The following is a 21,313-nucleotide window of genomic DNA, read 5'->3' as shown; positions in this document are numbered from 1 at the left end:
TTCATGTGTGGGTTTGTTGAATCGATATCCCCCTCTGAGAAATACCTGAAGTAAGAAATCAAGTGTAGCACTGGAATCACATTTCTGAGTAACCTTGTACACGGAGCAAATGAGAACTTCCCTGGGGAGGAGCCTTCCGTCCACCAGACGCCTGGATTTGTTACGGAAGTGGGAGGTTTCGGCACAAGTAACAGGCGTTACAGGGCCAAGCTGTTTGGATGGGTTGTAGTGTTGATGTGTGTATTGCTGTATTTAATTCCTACCGTGTATCAGAAGTTGCTTTGTATATGAATAGATGAAAGGGCTCCTCAGAAATTTCAATGGGGTTTAGATCAGATTTTCTATGTTTAAGTGGTTTGTGTTGTGTTCTGCTGTGATAAGGTTCAGCAGGCGGCTGTGATCTGGTGCCTGGAGCCATGACTGTTGTGTGTCTCATAGTTCTTAATTTAGAGCTGTTTGCAGAGGTTAATTTCCAGTTGCCTGCGATTATGGACACCTTGAGCTCAGTCCAAATGTCATCTGTCGTGCTTAGAGCAGGTTACTGTGTTATTTCAGGTTTGCGCTGCTGGAACCTCCACTGGGAAGCACGGAGAAAATCCCTGACAGAGGAGGCCAGCGAAGAGATACTAGCAGAGATGAGATGTATTTGTGCATGAGTAACGTGAGTCTGTCTTCAGTTTCAGATGCCTTTGGATGTTCAATGATAGCACTCCTCCATACTGGAGCAGCAAAGTTTCCCCCAAACTTACTTCCAAGGGCAAGACAAGCTGTGTGCTCCCTCCTCCCGGCTGGTGTTTTCAAAGGGTACAGCTCCATCGTAAGCAGGAAACTGGCGTCCCACGGCTTTGGAGCTTCCATGGCAGCAATGTCATCCTTCCCTCCACAGAGATATCACTACTTCTTAGTGCTGGATTTTGAGGCTACGTGTGATAAACCACAGATTCATCCTCAGGTAAATAGTCAATCCTGTTAATTACCCCCTTGCAAGTTGCTGCTGCTGTTCTGAGAGGTGGAAGGAAAAAGCACAGTCCTGGCTCACTTGTTTTCTCTGGTTTGTCCCACCTCCTTTCTGTTGCTCGTCCTCCAGGGCTCTTGCCAGCCACCTGCTCTCTCAGGAGCAATGCTAGGACCGTTCAGTAGGAATGAAACGAAGGACACTGATTTCCATCAAGGAAGTGACAATTCATGTGTTATCAGAAACATCTTAAAGTCATGAATGCTCGTCATGTGCCTGAACTGGGGAGGGTCTAAACATTTTTGGCTGGGAACCTGCATTAATAGAGTACTTGTGGCATCCTTGTTTGATTCTGCAAGGAAAAAGGCTGTTGGTAGCCAACAGCGTTAGGAAAAGAATAGTTTGAATTCTCTGAATATGTGCAACATAATGCTGTTTCTAAGTAGAGAAGAACAATAGTTTGGAGCTATCTGATCTTGCTGAAGTTACCTTGCCTGTGTGTTAACTCTGGAGTGTAACGAGGCAGGAAGAATTCAGCATCAGAGGATTTTCCAGTGCCCTACCACTTGAGACATTTAGAGATCCGGATGAAGTATGGAGGTTTTTCTGCAGACAGTTCTTCCATGGTAGTGTAGAGCATGTTAGCAAATATGTTTTCAGTTGTCAGCCGGATGGACCTAGGGTTTCCATTAAAATTAGAAAAACTTGCTGAAAAGAGACTAATACTGCATTGATGTCATGGTTTAACCTCAGACGGCAACTAAGCACCATCCAGGCACTTGCTCGCTCCCCTGAGTGGGATGGGGAAGAGAATTGGAAGAGTAAAAGTGAGAAAACTCGCAGGTTGAGATAAAGACAGTTTAATGGGTAAAGCAAAAGCCATGCACGCAAAGAAAGCAAAGCAAGGAATTCATTCACTGCTTCCCACGGACAGGTGGGTGCTCAGCCATCTCCAGGAAAGCAGGGCTCCGTCATACGTAATGATTACTTGGGAAGGCAAACGCCATCATTCTGAACGTCCCTCCCTTCCTCCTTCTTCCCCTAGCTTTATATACTGAACATAATGTCACATGGTATGGAATGTCCCTTTGGCCAGTTGGGGTCAGCTGTCCCAGCTATGTCCCCTCCCAACTTCTTGTGCCCCCCGCCCCCCCCAGCCTACTCGCTGGCTGGGCGGTGTAAGGAGCAGAAAAGGCCTTGACTCTGTGTAAGCACTGCCCACCAATAACTAAACATCCCTGTATTAGCAACACTGTTTTCCAGCACAAATCCAAAACATAGCCCTATACTAGCCATTATGAAGAAAATTACCCCAGCCAAAACCAGCTGGGGTAATGGGGTAAAAACATCGTAATGAACAGGCGGAATTTCCGAGTCTCTAAATTGAACTCAGACTTCTCACCCTCCTCTACCAAGCAATTGGCCTCTTATGGATGTTGTGGGTAATATATGCATTGGGTCAGATAACTTTGGTTTGCTTTGTTTGGAATATACTAAAGGCTAAGCAGTTTTCCATGTGGTATCTCATTACCGAAGTGATTCGATGCAGTGTGTTTGTTTCCCAGTGTAGCTGTGGTTTCCCTTGGGCTTGTGCTGTCAAAGGGATGCTGCAAGTTGAGATCAGACTTGGCTCCTCTCTTCCCCAGTAGTGCCTTGTCGAGTGCCACCTACCCCTCATGTTTCCTGAAAAATGGACAGCAAATTCCCTGCTCTTTTGCTGGGTCTTTGTGGGAGGCTGTTGTGGCTCTGCATCCAGTTCCGCCAGCGGGGTCTTAACCATTCTCCAAGTGAGATGTCAGGCTATTTCCTGCACGCTCCGCCTCGGGTGCACAGACCTGTCAAAGCTGTAAATTGGATCTACCTTGTCCCTTTGGATATGGGTTTGGTCTGTGCACATTTTGATGCAAAACCATGATGCATGTGGAGCTGGTTTACAGCTGGCAGTAAAAAGGAGCATGAGTGGAATATGATTACTACTGTTTTAAGGAGCTTTGTCCCCAAGTCCTTGCCAGGGAAAGTAATGGTCTGGGCCAATGCAGATCTGCTATATATTTTGTTGGCGAGATAGCACCTTTAAGGTGGAGATGTTCTTCAGTGTTGTTTTTCCAGTCTGCTGTGTTCAGTGCCTGTCTGCATCATACCATGTGTGGAAAGGGCTGTCAGACCCTCACATCCCCACAAACAAATTAGTTTGACAAATAGAGAAATGGCACTTGGTGTAGCTGGAAAGGCTGAAGGTACCTGCCAGAATTGGGCAACTTTATAAAATGAGACTTTAGCTGATGCCCCTACATACATCTAACCTTTTTGCTGACCAGTATGGCTTTTGTCCTCTTGACTGCTGGGCTGTATGTCATGGTGAGCAAACTGCGCCGTGTATTTCAGTGATGTTTTGTCCAAGGTTTTTGCTGTCAGGATCTTTCAGTGGAGCAGTGGCAGACAGGTTTTGGAGATGTGGTCTGAGGACAGATCTGGGAGGTAGTAATGGTCAGGTGCTGATCTTTCCTGTGATCCTGATCCTTTTCCTGCTTTTGTTTTATTGCCTGCAAAATAGAAGTCTAGATACAATGAAATTCAAATACATTGGGATTTAACAAGGAGGCTACATAGAGAGCTGAGCTGTGATCCAGGTTACTTTAAGTGGGTAGGCATAGCTGTAAATTTAGCCAGCTCAGCCTAAAAGTCTTGCAGAGTGCACTTGCCACTGCGCAGCACACTTGAAATTTCTCACTAGCTGCTCTTCAAAATATCCCAGCTTCTTACCAGCAACTACTGAAAGAGCTGTCTTTTTATCTACGCTAAGGTGTGTGATTGCCGCATCTGCTCCCCCTCCCGCTGTATTTACTTGTGCTCTTCTGCAGCCGGCAGCCTCGCTGGCTTTATCCCTGGGGAGGTCCTTCATGCTCATTCGGGATACCTGAAGACTCGGTCATTTCCATTCCTTTTCATGCTGCCCCATCTCCCTCCGAGGTCTCGTGGTACGGCCTCCGTAGTGGGGATCAAGGAGGGTCGAGGACAGTGGTGTTCCCCCGAGAAGCTTCCTGCATCGTGGCTCCAGGGGCTGGGACCGCTGGCTGAGTGCCTCGTTGCTGCTGCCCTTTGCTTTGCTTCTTCTGGGTTGGGCACGGAGGCTTCATCGTGTTCGCTGCCCTACACCCACAGAGGGACAGTGGCATCCTTGCAGTCCTGACTTCTGGTGGCTTTCAACAGATAATGCCCCTAAATCACAGCTTAGCTTTTGGGTTTTTTGGACATATTTATGAGTAGTGAGACCATCCCAGAGAGAAAAGAAGGTGTGGGTTTGACTGCATCATTCCGGATGAATAGATGGGAAAAGCTGAAAGAATAGAGGCACAGTCTGTGTCATGGAGTGTTTTAGCCAGCCAAAGTTCAGCAGGGGTTGGCAGTAAGGCATGTTTATGGCTGGCCCCTCGCATCTCTTTAAAGCTTACCTTGTGCATTTGGGATTTGATCCACAGTCCCGTGGGGTCAGGTGGGAGCTGTCGCTCTGCGAAGGTCGGTGGACCTTGGACCACGATGGTGGTAGTGTGCTTCATTTTTCAGCTCTAACTCTGACTTTTTTTTTTTTTTCCCTTTACTGTCTGCTAAGAGTTTATAAGTACCTGCTGCTTTTATACGCTGTCAGCCTGTAGAGCCGGGTACATGTAGTGCTTTAGCTACACAAGAGAAGATGCATTAGTAAGTGAGTCTCGGTCTTTTGTCCCTTTGTCCTTGTATACAGCAGTGTTTATGGTGGTCAGTACTTTCAGTGACTGTGTTAAGGAGCTCCCCAGGCTCAGATGCGGGGTTGCCTGTAACCGTATTTTATTAATGCAGTGGGTGGGTGTGCCTCTTGCAGTCAGCAAGCCAAGTACCTTGCCTTCAACTTCAGCACAGTGGATGAAAAGCGATGATTTCTTTAAATGTAAAAAGTCTGAAGGTAGAAGTCAGATCTGTTGAAAGATGAATTTGAAATTAGACTTCTACATCGGATGTTAATCTCTACTGTAATCTATTAAAGCCACTTGAATGAAACCCAAATAAAATTCAAGCTTTGTATGTCTGCTGCCTGGAGGAGTAAAAGAGTATCGAACCCCTGACCTGGCAGAAGGAGCTGGACCTAGAAAGTCCCAAGTTGCTAAATGAGCTTTTGGTAATGATGAAGTTGTGCTTTTTTTCATGTCAGTTTTTTCAGGTACTTGACTTCAGTGTCTCAGTTTCACTCACATCTGATAATCAGTTGGGAATTAGAAATTTGCCTCTTCCAAACTCTGTGTGAGAGAAAGGTCTGAAATGTTCAGATCTTCTTACTGCTGAAGGAGGTTGTGACCAAAGGCAGAAGAGTAGATTGTTTACGGACAGTACTTCCCTTGTTCTCTTAAACAGCACATTTTAAACACAAAAAATGTTTTGATAGTTTTCTTTAGTGTATCCTACATATTTCAAGTTTGTGTAGCATGCATTTTGATTGTTATTTTAGGGGAATTTTTAATTATAATTGCTGTCAAATGAAACTGGACATAGTTATAAATACAGAACATCACTCGCCATTTCAACATAAACCCATAAATGCTGAGATTATAAATAAGCATATGTTCAGTTACTAATTTATTTCTAAGTGTACAAACAAATCTGGATGATCATAGTACATTTCCTGATTGGCAAAAGCATATTAACAAATGGGAGCCGGTCCTTCTGTGAGATAATATTAAGTACAAATGCATGATGAGGTTAAATTGGGTTCAGGCGGTGTTTCCTTGAGTGCTGATGTAAAAGAGCATTAAAGGCATTTTTCCCTGAACATCCGTCTTGCAGTTCTGGCTGGCGGTTGCGGGTGGGTGCAGCTGGAGTGGCTGCAATGATCGCTGCCTCTCCGCCGCCCGAACTGCGCTACTCGTGGTCTCGTTCCCATGGCAGGGACGACTGAGTGATGCCTCTCTGCTCCTGAGCCGCTGTGATTTATAGACTGACCTTGTAATGGGAATGGATGTTGATCTCCACCAAACTTAGGCTGTAGCAACAGATGTGCAGTCCTTGCCGAGTGGGGTGAGTAGATGGGGGTTAGGCAAGCTGCCTTGGGAGCTGTACCCTAAGCTCAGGAGCCCTGGAGTACTGCGTGCAGCTCTGGAGTCCTCAGCACAAGAAGGACAGGGAGCTGTTGGAACGGGTCCAGTGGAGGGCCACAAAGATGATGAGAGGGCTGGAGCACCTCTGCTATGAGGAGAGGCTGAGAGAGCTGGGGTTGTTCAGCCTGGAGAAGAGAAGGCTCTGGGGAGACCTTATAGCCCCTTCCAGTGCCTGAAGGGGGCCTGCAGGAAAGCTGGGGAGGGACTCTTTATCAGGGAATGTAATGATAGGACGAGGGGTAACGGTTTCAAACTCAAAGAGGGGAGATTTGGATTAGATATCAGGAAGAAATTCTTCACTGTGAGGGTGGTGAGGCACTGGAACAGGTTGCCCAGGGAAGCTGCGGATGCCCCATCCCTGGAAGTGTTCAAGGCCAGGCTGGATGGGGCTTTGAGCAGCCTGGTCTAGTGGGAGGTGTCCCTGCCCACGGCAGCGGGGTTGGAACTGGATGATCTTTAAGGTCCCTTCCAACCCAAACCATTCTGTGATTCTATGAATATGTCGCTGAAATCAAAAACCTGCTGTGGAGGATCTGCTGGGAAGCAGGCTGCGAGGTATCTTCTGCATGCTCTTCAAGTGGTCTGAGCTGAAGGCCAGGATGGGAATGCAGAAGGTAGCTCACAAAGTAACAGAGATTGTCACAATCCTACCCAGAGGCGGATAATGGAGATGTGCCCGTGCCTACCTATTCTACCTAGAAATCCCCGCATAGCAGCTTTCTTCTTGCATGGTTTTTGTGTGACTGTTAAGCTCAGTGCATTAGAAATCACCTGCCAAAACCTTTATTAAGGATGATCGTGAATTGCTGAAAAGTGAAGAAATTCAGGCTTGTTTCCCATGGCAACTTTAACTCTACACTCTTGTGCATAAGTATTACGGTGGAATATTAATCTGCAATTACTGGTCTTCATGCAGCTTAAGCTTGGGTGTAGGTTTAAATAACTAGTTCTCAATTCAGCTTCTTACAGTGTTGTTTCTAGAGGAATGCCCTTAAAAATACATGTAACACAGTCACTTAAAGTGTTTTTTTTCCTTTTTACTAAAAGTAAGTAAAAAAAAAAATATATAAATTTATCGTTTCTTTGGCAATTATGGCTGCTGTTATACTATTCTTCTTATGTCAGAATGCTTTAAGTGCCTAGAGTGGAAATAGTTCATATAAAAGCTGTTTCAGATGGGTGTTTCAGTTTGCGTTAATTTTTTGAACAATCTTTTGGAAAAACTTTTTGAGGCATTGTAGCTAGTTCCTCTGAACAGTTAAAAGTTCTGTGAAGGGCACATAAATATCCGTAACTGAACGTACTACAAGGTTCATCTGAAATAAAAGAGATGCCGTTCTTTTTTAATCATATTTTCTGCATGTCATGTGCTTCACTGCAATTCTCTTGGACTGTTGTGAAATCTGATCTTGACCAATATGGAGAATGATATTTTTGTTTTAAAAGATGTAGTGAGAAGACCAGCGTTTCGGAGAGGCTGCTGCAGGGTCTGAGACACCAGGTGTGGTGTAACCCTCAAAAGCTGCATTCTCTGCGGTCGTCATTTTGCCTTGGAGACCTCCCCCGTTCTCCCAGTAAGCGGGGACAACCTTGCTGTGACCCATATGAATCTGACAGGATGGGTTATGGCTTCAGGCAACAGAATTAGCTGTATTTATTTAAAACCTGAGGAGCTGGAGAACACAAACAGTTACTGAACCCAAATCTGGAGAGCACAACCATGAGACCACCAGGCAAGACACCTGATGTATGAAAAAAAAAAAAATAATTCAAAGCCATTTCTTATTTAAAGATATAAACCCAGCATTATTATAGCAACAAGCCTAAAATACCAAGGCGCTCGGGTGGCCAATTGCTGCCGTCCTAACCTGACCCAACCTGCTTAGCTTTCGGCTGGTTATTGACAGGCCGATGAGATGACTACTCTAAAGCAATCAGTCATGTTGCCCTTTCCCTTGCAGCGTGCGGAGACCCCCACATCAGTTATGCATCCCGGCGTGCAATTCCCCACCTGCGCTGTTTGAACACTGTATCCTTAGCTGTGCAAACATTACACATCGTTTAGGTGACAAGTTGCAAAGTTAAGTAGACTTGTTGTTACAGCAGAAAGTAGTTGAGCGGCAGTCACCCTGAAAAGAAAAGATCCAGGCGAGCTCAGGAATGTGCAAGGCCGCTCTATTGTGTTTAAAGGTTTCTTCGCCTCTCTGTAAAGCCGCTGATGAGGGTAACGTGTGCTGCTGGAAATGCCGATGCCACGTGCCGTTCTGAAGTGAAGGGAACGGGTGCCGCAGGTTTGTACGTTTGCTGTGTGCGTGGCCCTGTACGGCCGCCGATAATCGGTGCGTGCCTGCTGCTGTTCTGCGGCCTCTGAGGCACAGGGCAGGTATTTCGCATCCCTCCCAGCATGATATTTTAAAAACAGGCAGTATTCTTCCATTTTAAAGTTCTGCACAGGGATGCCGCTTCGCTGGCTGCTGTGGTTCCTGGGGCATAGCCTTTGCTGCCCTAAGGTTTTGAACAAAACCTTCCTGCTAAAGAGAAAGCGCAGCTCGGCAGATTTTGGCAGAGGACGTGCCTGAGTCTCGTGTTTACTTCCCCTTCGTGCCAAGCTGGCTGTGCAGCCATCCTTGTCTTCTCTTTGTCGGTCTGTGCACTTGTTAGCTGGCAAAATAGCTCTTGGTTTAGGTTATTTAGTTCCTCTCTGCCAGGCAGGAATGCGCTGTCACCAGCAGCTAGTTGTGATGTTTGTAAAAACCCTGGGTGTTCATTTACATGCACTAGCGTGCCCTTTCTACCCGTCCCAGATGTTTTAGTGTTGCTGGGAACATTGATCATTTCTGCTGCTCAATATCAGGTGAAGAGGTTGGGTCCTGAAATGATTTGATAATTCTGCGACGAGGACTGCACGGGCTGGTTGCCTGCGGTAGAAAGGAGCCGATGTGAAAAAGGATATAGTGTAGTCATCATCTTGCAATGGAAAGGTAATATTTGGAAATGTGCATGTGCTGTTTGTAACCTGGTTTGAGTACTAAACTTCCGCCACACTGACAAGCTTAAATTGTTGTTGGCTTTGTCGGTGGAGATTTTCTGGGTGGTTAAATATATGTCAGTAGTGCTTGAAGAAACAAGTTGAAATGTTGATGTCTGTTGGTCTATATTTCTCATCCCAGGTGTGGAAAGAGGAGGGAGGTTCTGCCTTATTTGTGATGTCTGGGTGCTGCTGGGAAGATCAAAATAGCTTTGCGGGTTTGGCAGGTGAGCTGATGCTGATGTGGAGAGGCAGGAACCAGCCTGGGAGCAGATGACTACCAAAAGTTTCCTTCAGGACCGCAGGAGAAGGGTGGTGAGCCAGCTGTCGAGATTTCAAGTACAATGGCAGGTATGAAGGAGGTCCCAAAGACCACAGTGATAAGTTTAGGGTGAGAATATGATTTGCGAGACACGTGGATCCTCCTTTTCTTGGCCCTGTAAGAAGAAACCTCAGCTGGGGAAGTGTTTCACTTTGGACTCCATACTTACAAAAAAAATAATAATTGAGACCATTTCAAGAGTGTCCAAAAGAGAAGCAGTGAATGTGACCGGGGGTCTGCGAAACATAACCTGTGAGTGCAGGCTGGATGGCACTGGCGTTGCGTTTAGCGCAGTGAAGAGAAAAGTATGTATGATGAGGTCTTCTATTAGAAAACCGAGAGAGGCAGTGTTCTGGCTTGTATCTGCTGTGGGTAGGAAAAACAGTCATGAATTTAAACAACAGCAAGGGAAATTCTGATTAGACATTAGGAAAAACTTTCCAATGATAAGACTAATGAAACAGGAGGATAGAGTGCCTGGGGAGCATGTGAGTCTCTCTTATTGGAGTCTGTAAAAACAGCCTAGACAAAGTCAGAAATGATTTAGGGGGAGGTGATGCTGCCCTCGGGCAGGTGCATGGACTAGATGTCTCTCTTAAAGCTCAAGCTCCTGGAGGCATGTGATTAGATGGGAATTTCAGCTTCTACTAAAGAAAGAGAAATGGTCCCTCACCCTCACAGTTGTAAGGAAGAACCTGGAAACAAGAGGCAGGTTATGCCAGTGCAGAACCCAAAATGCAACTCAGTTTATCTTTGAGGAAATCCAACCTTTGACATTGGGCTCCAGTGCCTGAGTGTTGGGATAGGCAGTGAGGTTCCTGTAAGAGCAGGGGGAGGAAGAAACCTTGGATATTCAATGATTAGGCAGCAGAATTTGCCTTCACATCATCTTATCCCAGTGTTTCATGATCTTTCCATACTTCTGCCAGTGCCCTTGTGTTTCAATTTTCATGTGTGTTTCCCTTTACACTTTTCTGGGATTTATATCCAGTTGTTTAAATGCATTCAATTGTTGGGCATGTGCAAATGTATACTTTAAGCTAGGTGGTGATGGAAAAATAAATTTGGGGTCAGCTCCTTCCCCAAAGACCTTTTGGCAGGGTTAATCCGTAACACAGAGTAATTTACCCGGGACACAAGCGCTGAGAGACTCCTCACTGTGTGTGCGAGTAGGCATCCTTTGGAAAGTCAGCGTAGCCCTGATTCAGCAGAAGTCCTGCTGTCCCCCACTGCAGAGGTGTTGCCTTTATGGGACTTGTTTTGGGTAGTTTAATAAAAATTTAGAAGTGGGGGAAAAGACCTATGAGGTCATCTTGGTTACTGCCCCTGAGGGCCAGTGCAAGGCTGCTCACTTGGAAACGGCTTTAGTTAAAATAATAATTAAGGCAGAGGATGGAAACTGGGGAGGCAGATCTGTTAGGCTGGTGCTGTCCTTACTACGTCCCTTTTCGATTTTAATTGCCTTGGAAAAAAAGGAAAATCACAGGGCTTTAAAAGCTCTGATTCTTCCTGCTCTTCACCCCCCAGCCCCCTCCCCGATCTTGGAGGCATCAACTCTCATCTGTCAAAGTGTAAATCAGCAATTAAAACACAAACAGCGAAATGCCAAAGATGACCCGAAGCACAAAGCAACTGACAAACAAGTCCGGACAAATCGGCGGATAATTTATAAGCATTGCCCTAAAATCTAATTATTTGGCAATTCGAATTTGCAGCCGGCCAGGGCTGTGCAATAAATTTAACCCGCCATAAATTATTTAGGAGCAGCCCGTGGTGTAAATCAAAAACACAAGTGTTTGTTTAAGAAATAAGCTCCTTGTGCATAAAATGACTTTTTTTTTTTTTTCTTTAAAGAGGTGGGGGGGAAAAAGCATCCCTGAACAAAATGAGCTGGTGCTGGGGCTGTCCCCCCTCCACGGAGACTCCCTTGCCTCTTCTGCCCTTACCTTTTTTGAAGGTGTAAAGAGGTCTTTTTGTAGGAAGTTTTATGCTTTTCCTTATCAGAAAAAATCCCTTCCTCTCAATGGTCTCTGCTTGTTTTTATTGCGTTTTGAACAGTCAGCTCTGATTTTTATGGGCATCTTTTATTCTTGTGTTTATTAAACTTCTTCACATGGGGGTGGGCGTAAGGGATAAATTATTCTCTGGTAGCTTTTGAACTGTTGCCACACGGTCTTCCTCAAATATATAAATCAGTGTCCTGAAGTGTGCCATCTCCGCTTCGCACGTGGGCTTCTGGATTAAAAGGTTTTGAGAGCCGGGAAGTTCTTGCTGGGCATTGTATTCTTTTTGTCTAACGCTGTTAGTGCTCCCAAGATCCACAATGATAAGCAAAAAGATTCCTCTGTGGGAATTAGTGTAACTTCAGGTGCTTTCTTCTCTGAACTCTAGAGATCTGTCCGTTACAGAAAATTATTTAGTTGTGTGCTTGTTCATTTCTTCTATTTGAATTTGCGCGTCCCTGCTCCGGTGTTAAAGGAAGAGGAGTTTCATTTAGGATGGTTGGGTAGGGAAAGGCTGGGTTTATAGCGGTGCTTTCACATGCCCTTATGAATTTTTCAAATCCCTCTTAAAAGGAAGTCCCTGGGCCATTCCGCAGTTACCCTGCAGCCTCCTGCTGCCGCTCAGCCCACTGGCCTGGGACAGCTAGGTTACACGGGAGGTTTGCACCTGGGACATCTTTTTCTTTTGGGGACGTTTTAATATTATTTTTTTTAAGGCAAAAATTCTGAGCAAGCTGTCACACAGATTTGCTTGAAGTACCGTGAAATCATAAATGCAAGATTGTTGTAGAGAGAGTGGACCTGGTAATGGATATGTATAAGCCTGCGGCTCTGTAGGTTCCTATTGTTACCGTGTTTGGGGGCGCAGCTGAGGGGAGGGGACAGGGTGCCGACGTCTTTTTCTTTAAGCGTGTTAATATTGATTTTAGAAGCTCTGTGTTCCAACAATATAAATGCAAATGCCTTGTAATTGGGAGCCGCGTGCAGAATTTCTCAACAGAAAACATGTTCAACTTTTCATGACAATGAAAGGAAAATAAAAAGCCTCTTATTTATTGCTGGTGGTTTGAATCCTGGATTTCCTTTCAAGTTACTTTGCAGTGCTAAATAAAATACCTAATTGCAGTGCTCACAAAATTCAAACGGGTACATTTGTTCGTCTGGTAGCTCGCGGCTATTTGCAGCCTCTGGACACCCTCAGCATTATTTCAGCAAATCCATAACTTCTGGTTGCACTGTAAGGAAAAGCTGAGGGGGAAAGACTTAGAAGCCCCACATGCTGCTGGCACAAATCACTGCTGAAGTCGGAACACGTACTCAGTGTTGGAAATGGAAATGGGTGAGGGTCTCAAGGTAGCGCTCATGGGTGATCAGAGGCTGATAAAAGAAAGGGTCAGTGAACTTCTTACTTTTAATTCCCTTGTGCCTCTCACCTCCACCTTTCCCACCTGGGAAGAAGTAGTGAAGGTCCTCGACGGTGGAGATGGAGCTGAGCATGTTGAGCTCACCGGGCTCAAAACAGTGTGAAACGTGAGAGAGCGCCCGGCTGCCTTCCTGCAGCACTGCCGGTTGGGGGGTTGTGTGCGTTGTGTGTGTGTCTAAGTGCTCACCATTTCATAATAATTACTAATGAAATTCTAGATCTGTAATAACATTTTGGATATCTAAAACAAACCATATGCTTGTAAAAAAAAAAAAAAAAAAACACCAAGGAGAAAAAAGTGGAAACAGATCAACTTTAAGCCATAAATTCTTGGTAATAGAGGCCTCTTTTTTTTTTTTTCCCCCTTTTCTGTTTATATTTGATAGATATTTTTGTTTCTGCAGGAATGTCAACTCTTAATTTCATGATGTATCATGGGCTTAAGAAAATTGAATTTAATAAAGGCAAAAGATGAATGGCACCTTTAAAGGTCCCAACACTTGTCTTTATTAGCAGGACAAACTGCAGGGTCTCCAAACACTGCTTCTCTCCAAATGAAAGTTTAAATGAAAAGTACAGCAGTGTCACAGGTTAAATTTCATTGCAGGACTGGCTAACGTCGTTAGTGAGGAGTGGGGCTGATTTCATGGGGCTGGTATCTGTTGCCTTAGATACCAGTGGAGCAAACACTGCCAGAGACTGGAAAAAATCTCCGCTATAGGAAGCGTGCAGATAAACAGCCTTTTGGGAAAGGTCCTTTACCACTTGCTTCAAAAACTGACCAAATAAGCCCAAAAGAGAGGCTGCGTTTTCTCCTGAGACGTTCAAGTCGCTTCTGGGGTTCCACGCCAGCTCCTGGCCACGCGCTTCCTGCGGACCTGCAGTAATTCTGAATATTGTTAAATTTTCCACATTATTTTTTTTTTTTAGTACGTTTTTTTTATTTCCTCCGTCTGTCTTAATCCGACCCTCCTGGAAGTGCTTTTTGCCTTTGGTTCTGGAAGGCGAGCGATGCCTTTGTGTATCAGATCAGCGGCAGGGCTGTCTTTCAGTCTGGCTTTGCATCCAGCCACTTGATGGCCCCTGAGGATGTTTCTGGTCCCTTAGGACCCATCTCGGCGTGGCAGCGCAGCCCTGCTGTGAAATCCAGCCGGTGCGTGTCCGTCTCTGGGAGAGGGAATGCTCGTCTTGCCCTGCCGTGGGCTTGCCCGCTTCCACGGTCACCCCCCGGGTAGGATGCAGACCTCGGGGGCAACGAGCCACCCCAGTCTGGTTTGAAGGATGGGCTGGTGATATCCTGGCGTTAACCCTGGCTCTGTTACACCATCCTGTCCGTTGGCTTCAAACTTTTGAGTCCATTTTCTTTCTGGACAGAAATTTGCTGCTGCCTGTGGTTAGTTGTTTTGAAGGGATCAGCTGTGTCCAGCGTTTCTTACGCTGATTTTCTTGTGTTTTCTTGGGTGGCCGAAGCTGGTGAGTTTGGGTGGACCACAACAGGTGATCGGGGAGCGATACTCAGGTGTTTTGCCTCTGTGTCCTCCTCCCCTTCCAGCCCACAAGTGGAGTTTTGTCTCTTTCCTTGGGAAGCTGGGTGACTCCTGGTGGGGCGGTATGGCCGTGGGGAAGGATGCGCCCAACCCTCCGCTCCGCTGTGCCTGCAACGCACGCACCAAGAGTGGCACAGCCGACCACGGGGAAACGGTTCAACCCTGTGTCCTCTGCAGTTTGACTGCTTCGTGTCTACACCTGGGCACTTCAGCACTGTTAATGCTTTATTTTGTTTTTTTTTTTTTTTTCCCCCCTAATTTCCCATCCCAGCGGCACGTGCTCCCCACGTGCCCTGGTCTGGGCTGTGTGCCCCCTGCTCCTGGGAGCCGCTCTGCTGCGCCCGCGGGCTCTGACCACCGTGGAAATTAGGTGTTTCTCCTGGCTATTTAAATTATTTGTTGTTTCCATTTACCCACCCATCCTCTTGCCCTCCCTCTGCCTGCCGGGGCGGTGATGTCATCAGCTCATATGTATGACCTCACGATAATTTCCGCCTGCGGGTCATGGGGTTTGCAGCCCGGGTCCAAAAGCTGTGTTAGTTCCTCTGCAGCGGCTGCGTTTTCCACATGCTAATTTTACTCGCAGGAGTTGGATTATTTTTTTTTTATTTTATTTTTTTTATTTCTTATTTGTCTCTTCCAGATGTTTTCAGGCAATTTTTTTTGTTGTTAAACTAATTCCATTCATGTTTTAAAAATTTATGAAAGCACTAATAAAAATGTCAAAGTGGTAAAAATGTTAGCTTTTGCTCTGCTTTGATTAAATTTTGCAAACTGTTTTTGAATATTAAAAAGCAATATTTTTTTTATTCTCTCCCCCTCTCTCTGTTTCTCTCCAGAAGTGATTTGAGAGGCTTGTTGCATGGATATCACTCAGCGGGCTCATTTGCACTCCAGAACCTTGGTGCCATGCATCTCTATTAAATAACATAGACAAATTATTCTTTAAAGACACCAAACAAATTGTCACTTCTCCTCTTACATTAAACTGGAAGGAGGAGAGGGAGTGGGGAGGGAGGGGGGTGAACACAAAGGATTTTATCGCTTTTATTCAGTGGGTGGCTTTTTTAATTTCATGTATATTTTTTAATAATTGAGAAATCCATCGCAACTGGATTTGTTTAAACTTTTTATTAACAGGTCCATGTAAATTTTTGATTGCTGATTATTCAAATAATTGAACATTCTTCTGAGGAAGAACGTTTTTATTTCCCTATCAGCATAAATTGGCTACAAAGAGGAAAATGAAGCAGGGCTTGCTACTGTGCTGTATTCCACAGGGATGGGGTTCGGGGGGAGCTTCCAGCTCCTCTCCTCACTCTGTTGGAGGAGGGCAGTGCTCCTGATAACTTTGGTTTCAGCCTCTCCTGGGAAGGAGGTGCTTCATGCAGTAATTCCTGTTGTCTGTCTTGTGGTGTCCTCCAAAGACAGCAAGGTGGAAAGGGTGGGATTGGTCTTGGGGAGGGCACAGCCCGTGGGGTGTCCTTGTTAATCAGAGGTGAGCCCGTTGCAAGTGCATCTCCACGTTCCCTGGGTGGTGCCAGCATGTGCGAGTGGTGCTGGGCCGTGTTCCTGAGGTTCGGCTTAGGCAGCCGTGTGTGCGGCTGCAGCGCTGAGCATCCCTGCCGCCCGTCCCAGCTGCGGTGAGCATCAGCACTTTCCTCCTCTGCCCTCACGGCGTCGGATGTGCTCTGTGCTCCGGCAACACTTTCCCCCCTTGTAGCTCAGAGCTTCACGTCACCTTTTTTTTCTTTGGGACTGTCAGACCCCTCTTTTTACAGCCAGCTTGCTAATAGGGATCATTTCCAACTTCATTTTTTTGTTTGTTTTAAATGAACAGCTGCTTTTCTTTTTGCCCTATTCAGGAAATCATCGAATTCCCTATCCTGAAGCTGAATGGCAGGACGATGGAGATCGAATCCACCTTTCACATGTATGTTCAGCCTGTGGTGCATCCCCAGCTTACGCCCTTCTGTACAGAGGTAAAGTGCAAAGGTTCCCTGGTGCTCCAAGAGTCTCCCCGGGAAGCAGGTTTCCATTGCACCAGGGGTTTGGGGTCGCCTCTTCACGGTGCGGCTGCAAGGCAGCGGGTCATGCCAGCCTCGAGTTAAGGACAAGGGATATAATTTTTTGTCACTGCAGTGCTTGTAAAGACCTCGGTTCGGATTCGTAAATAACTCTAGCTATGATCCGCTAGCTAAGACCAGTTGTATTTACAGCTAATGAACGTCTAACTGGGTGACCACAAAATACAAGTACTCCTGTTAGCTGATGCTCAAAATCCTGTGGCCTCTCCGTAAGCTCTTCATGATTGTGCTGTGCTGCTCTTTGGTGGGGAAGGTCAAATAGAACGTGGTCCAAGGGAAGAAAGTGTCATATGGCTGTATGGTTCAGGGGCTTTAAATGACTCTCCTGTGGGCCTGCCTGTTGGGATTTGGTGAGTCCTTCAGAGTAGTAGGGTAACCCACGTCTGTATTTTGAAGACTTTCTTTTTGATGTCGTGCTTGTGGGGCACTCGAAATGATTGCTGGAGAAGTGTCCTCTTGTTACTTGGTTACTCTCATTGCCAAGGACAGCTGCTCTCAAGCTACGGCCACCTTTCCCCAGATACAGATGAGAGGATGAAGGTGGTAAACGTGATCCCTGGTGGTTCAAAGGAAGAGGGGGCAGGGGTTGTTTTGTGGGGTTTTGTTTGTTTGGTTTTTTCTTTATTCAGCCCAAAAGTTAGCTGTTTCTGCAAGTGTGTTCTTCCTCCCTGCTGTAGCCATCAAAACAAAGTTTCGAAGTTCCTTTTGGGCTTTTTTTCCTTTTACTCCACTATTTTGATGTTGGCTAGCTCAGTGACTGAAGTACTGACTGAGGGAATCTGGTTATCCAAATTCTTCATTCTATCCCAGTCTCATCTGGAATCATGAAAACTGTGATGTGTTTTTCCCGACCTCCATGACTGCAGGTTTAGGTCCTTGAAGTGCTTGTTCCGTGTGTACTAACTTGATGAAAAATGACTCCTCTGTGTTAGGTGGAGTCCCCTCCAGGACCAGCCAGCCCCTTCCATATATCCATGTTGTAAAAACAAATACTTTTCTTTTTTTTCATTCCCTTGTAACTAAAAACCAGCTGAAGGTATTTTATTTAAACTTAAAAAAAAAAAAAAGACTAAGCCCAGAAAACATTATTCCCAGGTGAGGGGCTTTCAGAAAGCTATAAATGTGTGAAAACAGAAGGTTATAATGGAAACGGTTTTGCAACTTTAATACTAGAAGGCTGGACAACTACTTTGTCTGTCCTTATCCCCATGAGACTTGCCGGACAGATGCTCATACAAATGTGATAAATCTCACAGCTTGCACCTGATCTTTGCTAAGAGCAACATCGTCTTCTAGAGTAGAGCCCAAAATGTCCGTTTTGGATGTCATCTAAATTCTAGAGAGAAGTCGTCTCACTTGTTAACTCTCAACAAAATTCCTTTTTCTGGAAATTCGTCTGTTGCATCCTTCCCCTCTGCTGCTAAAGGTTGCAGCTCTGTTGTTGCACGAGAGTCTGGGTGACTTGCTTGGTGACTGTCCAAGCCCAACGGAGCCTCCAGCCAGCTGCAGCCTGGGGACATTGAGAGGTTCTCTGGATGCTTAGCTTGTGACACAGACGTTCAGCCCATCTCAGGCTCCCACACCGCGGTGCCGGTTTCTCTGTCTTCTCTTGCTCACGGGAGCCTGGAGCAGCTGTTTGTGTCTCTACAGGTTTGTGTCTCCTGCCTGGAGCCCTCGGGCAGGCAAGACCGTGTGTGTGCGTGCTGGCTGTGTGTTTGCAGGAGTCCCCGGGACAGGCGTGGGTGTTCCAGCTTGCAGCATTGTGCTGCAGATTCTGCCGATGACTCCAAGTCTGGTGTCTTGTGTCCAGAGTTGGATAGAAGTGGGCAGTGCTGAGGCCAGCAGGCAAAATGATTGCAGAACCCCCACCAGTGTGTTATTGGTGGCACAGAATGGTCCAACTCACCAGGTTTGGCAAGTTCTTTGTTATTAACAGCGTGGGTTAGGGAGCTGGTTTTAATCCTAGCCTGGAAGCCACCGGCTCCTGGGCAATCCCTTGCTGTGCCCGTGCTACTCACTACACAGCATGGCCTGTGTCTCCCCTGGCTTGGTGGTCCCCCTGCCTGTTGCAGGGGCTGCCATGAGATCCAGGGAGTGGGGTCATGCTGAAGGGTTAACTGGGCTTGTCCCTGAGCCCTGTATCTGGGTGTTACTTTGAATCCCTGTCTGAAGAGCCACAGGTGAGCTGGTTGTACTGAGGACCTCACTAAATAGTTGCAAAAATATCCTTTCGTATTTGCAGCCGCTTTTTTGCGGAGGCTGTGGTGGCCATGTGGACACCGGTGGGGTCGGTGGCTCCTGCTAGGAGGTGCAGGGGTCAGCCCCATCCCTCTGCTGTAGGTTCCCCCGAGACCCCGGGGACACAGCCGGGGCATGCTGTGTGTCCAGCTCCTGCAGAGCCATTGCCTGCACAGCTCCGGCATTTGCCATGGACTCTCAGCTGTTTTTTATTTTCTGAAAAATACCTATTTTGCTAAATGCCAGTAAAGGGCTTTGTCTAGGCACCTCTACTTACAAAGGGTGAGATTTATTGCCCTCTTTGTCTACAAAGAAAGACCAGGCCTGATTATCAGATTGTACACCAGAGACGAGTGCTTAGGTAATCAGCAAACTGTCTTGGAGTAGAAATACGATGGTTTCCCAGATAAACTCTGTAGGAAAAGCAGTGGTGTTGACATTACACGGGAGCCTGTCTGCTGTGCTGCTGCTTTCCCCTCCACTCGCTGCCTTTGCCGGGAAGCAATAGGACTCCTTGGTATAGACTGTGGGTGGGAGGATTACCGGGGTTGCTCAGTCTTATTTCTCATCTTCCCTCTTCCTTCCTGAAGGAGGCGGCACAGCATGGGAAGGGTGTCTGCAAGCGGAGAGCTCGTGGTCACCCTCAAGGCATTCCTTTGCTTAGTTTTTTGGTGTATCTGTGGTCTCCCGTGGCTACAGGAGGTTCCTCCGACTCCCCACACCAATGGCCAGGAGCACGTTTTCTAGGGCTGGCTCACTGTGTAGCCCTCGTCTGGTCCCCTTTCTCTTGACCTGCTTCTGTAAAACAACAGGTCGTGAGGCTTGGTTATGATGGGAGGTGTGCTGAACATTTAGACAGAGAAGGTGGAAAGTGCTGGCAAGTGGTTAAAAGCTGTTGTTAGGTATATAAAGCTCATCATGCCCTTTTGGAAGATGCAGGTGGTTTGCCTGATGCCCAAGAACATTCATGCCAGGAGCTTAAGTGAAAGATTCCCTCTACACAGAAGGTGCTTGTACAGGCTTTTTCATGGTACTTTGCTCTCTTTTTATGATTAATTTTTATTGATTTTTTCCCTGAAGGAACAGACAATAAAAGTACAAAAAGATAAATGCCTTATAGCTTGTTTATGTTCCCAAGTACCATGTGCTTCTTGGGATCGCCAGTGAAACTTTACAATTGTGCAGTTTTATGCTTTTATACTTTATCAAAGCTGCAAGACCAGCTAATGCTGCAGAGACCAAATGCAATGGGTTGGGTGTTACAGATGGACATAACTGAGAACAGAAAGGATCAGAAAAAGTGAGAGAGTAGAAATATGGCCCCTTTTGAGCACTTTCTCACCTGTGTTGAAATGCACCCATGGGACAGGTATATCCCTTTGTATTCGTGTGTGTAATTTTGGCAGCGTGAATCTTGCACGCGTGTGTGCTTGGTGATGTGTCCTTACACGGATGAGTTGGTACTTTGCTTGGCCTGGCAGGGAAGAAGGGAAGGAGTCTTGGGCAAGATCAAGCAGAGACTCTTTGGTGGGACTCTGAGCCCCTGTGGCTGCCTTCCCCTCCGTCCCTCCCTCCCCCTGAAGGGAAATGTCTGGATAAGGCCATTTCACCCCATCCTACCATGGCCATGAGGGGTTCGGTGCTGAACAGATGCAGCCCTGCAGATATCTGGAGCGGGAGAAGCCATTTACATCGGTGCTGACTATCATAGCAAGAGGTGGCCTGTCGTCCTTTCCCAGAAGCTCATCTTTCAGCCACTTCCAGAGGTTTGATTTGAGCTTCCCTCTGAACGCAGAGCCAGCACTTTGCAGTAGGTGAGCTGACCACCTCTGCCAGGCGAATGCATGGAGAGAAAGATGGCAAGAAAAGCAAAAAGCAAGCCAGTGAGCTTTAAAAACTGCTCTAAAGAGCTGTGCATTAATCTCTCAAATGTATTTGCTTTTCAGAGTATGGGAAGTCTGTAGGTAGCAGCTGTTACCCAATTAAAATACAGATTAATGTAAAAACAGTTTCTGGAATATAAAAGAGTGTCTGTGTCCCTCCACTTCCTTAAAATTCCACCTCATAATGACTTGATGAACTTGAGAAACCCACCTAGAGGAACTCTGCATTCTTAAAATTAAAATACTTCCCCTAAAAGGTATATATTACCATTCCATGGAAGTCACTATGAGAAAATAATCTTTCCACTTACAGCTTATTCAGTGAGTCAGGTATTTGGTATTCATTAAATGTAATTACAGTTTAATTGGAGTTTAATCTCTTTTTTTTTTTTTTTCCCCTTCTTCTGAGTTCAGTGCTGTAAGCCAAGCAGCCAAAGAAACAAAGAGGTAGAAACCATTGAGCTTCTTTCAGCTGCCGCGCATTTAATAAAGCAGAGCCGTGTGGTTTGTAAGAGGGCTGGTGTTTTACGAGCAGGTTGAGCTGGTCTGCGTGGAAGAGTGACTCCCGGGTGACGGGGGGGCTGTCAGCATCCCTCCGCTGGATGGTATGGCTTCTGGAGGCTTGGATGCATGTGCCGGCAGCAGGGCATGCTCCTAGGCTGTGTTTGACCTTTATTTTATGAAAATGTGTGAGATGTATA

The 21,313-nt window shown here is 46.2% G+C and overlaps 1 protein-coding gene across 10 annotated transcripts in view; it reads left to right on the top strand.

The window, feature by feature from the left end:
* Positions 1–21,313, top strand: part of ERI3 (ERI1 exoribonuclease family member 3) — a 137,413-nt gene that overhangs the window by 9,177 nt on the left and 106,923 nt on the right. For 5 of the 10 annotated variants that reach the window (XM_074597255.1, XM_074597261.1, XM_074597256.1 and 2 more), the window contains 2 exons: positions 678–952; positions 16,270–16,386. In XM_074597255.1, the coding sequence (XP_074453356.1) occupies positions 701–952; positions 16,270–16,386 (369 nt within the window). In that variant the 5' untranslated portion in view covers positions 678–700. The remainder of the gene's footprint in view (positions 1–677; positions 953–16,269; positions 16,387–21,313) is intronic. The other 5 variants (XM_074597257.1, XM_074597263.1, XM_074597258.1 and 2 more) reach the window with 3 other exon arrangements.

This window comes from Larus michahellis, chromosome 8, assembly GCF_964199755.1.
Source record: "Larus michahellis chromosome 8, bLarMic1.1, whole genome shotgun sequence".
NCBI lineage: Eukaryota > Metazoa > Chordata > Aves > Charadriiformes > Laridae > Larus > Larus michahellis.
The sequence above is the reverse complement of the archived record's forward strand: the minus strand, read 5'-3'. Positions and strand labels throughout refer to the sequence as shown.